The sequence below is a fragment of the Haliotis rufescens genome, unplaced genomic scaffold, assembly GCF_023055435.1.
Source record: "Haliotis rufescens isolate VD_foot unplaced genomic scaffold, xgHalRufe1.0.p SCAF_8, whole genome shotgun sequence".
NCBI lineage: Eukaryota > Metazoa > Mollusca > Gastropoda > Lepetellida > Haliotidae > Haliotis > Haliotis rufescens.
Genome location: NW_025964372.1, coordinates 29,281,435 through 29,285,674, shown reverse-complemented (window position 1 = coordinate 29,285,674; position 4,240 = coordinate 29,281,435). Strand labels below are relative to the sequence as shown.

At 40.4% G+C, this 4,240-nt stretch overlaps 1 protein-coding gene across 1 annotated transcript; it reads right to left on the bottom strand.

Annotated features, from left to right (window-relative positions):
- Positions 1–609: 609 nt before the first annotated feature.
- LOC124120393 (perlucin-like protein) lies at positions 610–3,860 on the bottom strand. The gene is made up of 3 exons (XM_046483203.2): positions 3,623–3,860; positions 1,184–1,366; positions 610–827 (listed from the first exon to the last, which is right to left on the bottom strand). Exons 1-3 carry the CDS (start codon positions 3,858–3,860, stop codon positions 610–612), a joined length of 639 nt encoding a protein of 212 aa, XP_046339159.2.
- Between the last annotated feature and the right edge of the window lie 380 nt (positions 3,861–4,240).

Genomic DNA, 4,240 nt, shown 5'->3' with positions numbered 1-4,240 from the left:
AAAATTTAATTGTCATAACTTGAAAAAACGGTCGGTGCGTGTGAATGAATTAATTTACTCAAATGGAATTATTATTACTTGTCGCATTACCATTTTGTAGAAGCACAAATAGATTGAAGATAGAATGTGCAATTAATTGAACAGAAAATCCTTTCAAAGGCGAGTTCACTTTTATGGCTTGAAAAGGATTTCTGTTTCACTTCAATGTGCATTAAAACGGCTCTAAGCTACCTTGGTCTGTGATGACAAGTTCAGTTATCAATATATTTATACATCTTTATAACAATATCTGCGATGTTTCGGCGTTATTTATTATTTCACTAGATTGCACTTACAAACTATCTTGTTTATATGTTTGAGGTCGACATTACATCTGACATATCAACCTAACCAATAGGTCAACCTAATCAGTTTGTCGACGTATTCGGATATTAGGACCAGTCTAGTACTAGCATATTGACCAAGCCGATAACTGAATGATATCATCATATGTATATATGCAGTGTGTTATTGCTTTTAACAAGATGCCAGTGTAACTGCTGAAGTTGTTACATATATGATAACTTGCTGAAAACATTCACGAATGTCCATGGAGCAAAACACAACTGTCTACATAGATATTTCACAGACATAGGCAATTGGATGGATGTAACAGTCACCAGCGTGCCAGCTGTTGGGGAGGCTCAGGTCAAAGAAGGTCAGACATTTGTGGGTTGGATGATCTATGTTGGGTTCTCCGGGGGTCCAGAATGTGGGCTCAGCAACTGAAGAGTTGTCTCCCCATCTCCAGGATGATCCCATTATATTCCCGCTCGTCCAAAACGGTCCTGTAATAGAAATGTGTTCAATAAACATTTACTTAATGTTAGTTATGGACAAATGACCTGATCCAACAATTGCATAAGCTCGGCTGAAATAGTGCATTGTCAGGAAGGAAGGAGTTTTTATCTTATTATTCTGTCCAATATGCATTCATGGTGTTTGTACAGTAGAACAGGCTAATCACAAATGGCGACTTGTGAGCATTGAGTGGTTTTTATATGTGTGACTTGGCTGAGTGTGTGTCATCGTACCTCAGACTGACTAACATACTGGCCGACTGATTAAGTCACTCACTCACTCACTCACTCACTCACCCACCCACTCACTCACTCACTCACTCAACATCCTACACGTGACCTACCAATATCTGCAGCAATGTCGTACATGAATTTGTTCCGTTCAGCGCCGTTGATGATGACGAGGTAGCTCCCCACTGCTGAGCATGCTGTCTTGGCGTCAGTCCACAGTTTAGGGTCGGTGTGCTTCTTGTAACACATGTTTAGTCTCCGGCTGTATAGATAGCCTGACTCGAGCGGACAGGGAACTGGAACAAATAACGAACAATGACAAGACATTAATGTGACGTTGCGAACCAGACAGGAGTATACACACTAATGTTAAACATACAAAAACGATGTAGACGTGACGTTACACAAGAGTCACGAGTAGAACGCTAATATGACGGGACATAAGGCACTTACCTTACGTAGCATATGAAATACGTATAGAATATTAACATGACCTGACATAGGCGTATGATATTAACGTGACATGCCATAAGACGTTACATAAGAGATGGACATTGATCATTCATGAGACTCTGCATAAAATATAGGTGTATGATACATATGTGATAGGATGTACATTTTACAAGATTGGTGTAGAGTACTAGCGTGCCTGGAAAAGGAGATTAACGTGGGGTAGCTATACAATACAAGGCAGAAAAAGTATACTTCACACATGTTGAAGTGACATGTTCAATGCATGAGTTTTTGGTCGACAGCTAGGCTCCTGATATGCCTCTAGGAGGACACGTTTTACTTTCAGCTAGGCTTTTCAATCAAGGCTCCACAATCAAAGGCGCGATGCTATCCATACTATGACTTTTATAGGGAGTGTTCACACCTCCTTACTCACTGACGACACTTCCTAGAATGGATGGGGTGGTCATGCTCAGTGACTTGTGGACAGCATGGTGTTGTACACCACGAAGCAGATCATTGCTCATGATACTGATCTTCCAGACTCGATTGTTTATATACCGTCGTCGTATGGCGGTAGTATTTCTGGTTGCGGCTTTAGGCAACAAACACTTTTGTCATGATTAGCGGATGCTACCAGAAGAACAGGACACACTTACACTTTCGCGAACATCTGGTGTATCACTGAGTTTAAGCGATTCATTCATATACTTGGCATCACTGTTTTGCCTTTTACGCCCAATGGAATCTGGTTCGGCACATAATGGAGACTAATTATTCCCTGGCATTGACATTCTAATTTGGCAACGACACGCTAAGTGTCTCGATAGGGTCATCATACGTTTACGTCTCAACGAGTTTCATGCAAGGAAGTTTCTCATTTTTGAAGAAGTATTTGTGCAATATAACTGACACTGATGTCGGTGTTGGGGCATTTTGAGAGAAATCTTGAATTACGTCCCATGATACTACGAAACTCAGTTCTTACAAGTCCTTCTGAACTGCATGACAAATGAGTCATTGTTCCAGCTGACAAAACGCCTAACTTCCTCACTTTCATTTATAAACATAAACCATTATATGAACTTTGTGATGCTGAATTATGTCTTCGTACTCGTGGCATATATTTTATTTGCCCGTTGCAATTGCTTACTTTGACGTGTAACAATGCCCCTGTTTGTTCAAGTGAACAATTGACTTGCCTTTGCATGCGTATGTGACGATTCAGCACCTCATAGTGATTCATAAACACGTGCTTTGACATATTCGGAATCATAAAAGGGACTCTGCTGTCAGCTCTAATTTCTTATCTTTATCAAAAGGGTTTTGTCGCTTTTATTTCATTATGCAGTGTGGTAAATAGTGATTACCTACCGATATGAATTTTGCTTTTCTTTTCGTAGTCATGAGAGCTATAGTGACTTTGAGCAAGACTGGCGCTGTGGTGACTGACGGAAACTTCGACCGAAAGCAACTGGCGAATTGTTCGAAAAACACAAATTCATTCTTGTAGTATCATACATGAATCAAAATGACGTGTATTTATCTCCAAAATGCATTATACCACTAAAAGTGTCGGAGAATAAATACCGTTCATACGAACTACTTCACATTCGTTAGTGTTGAGTGTAGACTGTATGTGATCATGTAAAATTCCACGAACTAAATGTAGTTTCACACTGTGTCATATTTTGAAATGCGACAGTACCTCTGTTATAAAAATAAACTGTGTCTTTCCATTTAGCTTGATATTTTAAAACTTGACGATAGGTAATAAAAAACAATGAACTACAAGTTTTGGGATGTAAAACTTTAATTTCACTTGGGACAGATAATATATCATTCCTCGTCACTTCCAACTGAATCTTCAGCAGGCTGTTACAGATGTTGCCATCAATGGGAGGTTACATGTTCTATGCTGCTAAGTAAACTGTAAAACATGCTTAGGAGGATTCATCACTAGATATAAACAGAGCTATTATGCTGAACTGTGGTTGTTTTAGAAAGGTTTAGATTACTGCTTGGCCGTTACTACCAATATGTCCAATCATGTTTGAAGAAATATAGGCACCTAAACGATAAAATATCACACATCTTACCTTTGCCCAACACCAGGTGTTCTATAGACTCGGAGGTGGCCACTAGCTGTGTCTGATTGAATCCTTCCATCAGATGACAAGACTTGGTTTCCTTGTTGTAGAACATTGTGGTACAGTATGCACTGAAGAAGCACAGAGAGACACAGTCTGCCCTGGACAAGGCAGGGGTTGCTGTGGGCAGGGACGGGGTAATCTGGCTTGTAGATAACGAGGATACGGTCATGTCGGAACATTCCATGTTGTTTACTGATATGTCGATATGGGGCTAATAAATACCGTTCTTACAATGGCGAGGAAATCCTGAAACAAGGACAGACATTATATTACTTCAGTAACACCATCGAGAGTGATGGCAAGTACAACACATTTCATTTCACATGTGTCTAAATCAATGCTCATCCGAAGTCACTGTACATTGAGAATATAATGTTCATACAGAAGACAAGGTACACTACTGCCTAGAAGTTCATTCCCCTTACACGCATGGGCAACGCGTTACGCAACCAGTGTGCATCGGGTTGGTCACGCGTGTGATACCCGTGTGCACCCCGTCCGCCACTCGTGTGCAACGTGTGACACACTCATTAGAGGGGGAACAAACTTTTGACCAAAGGAGGA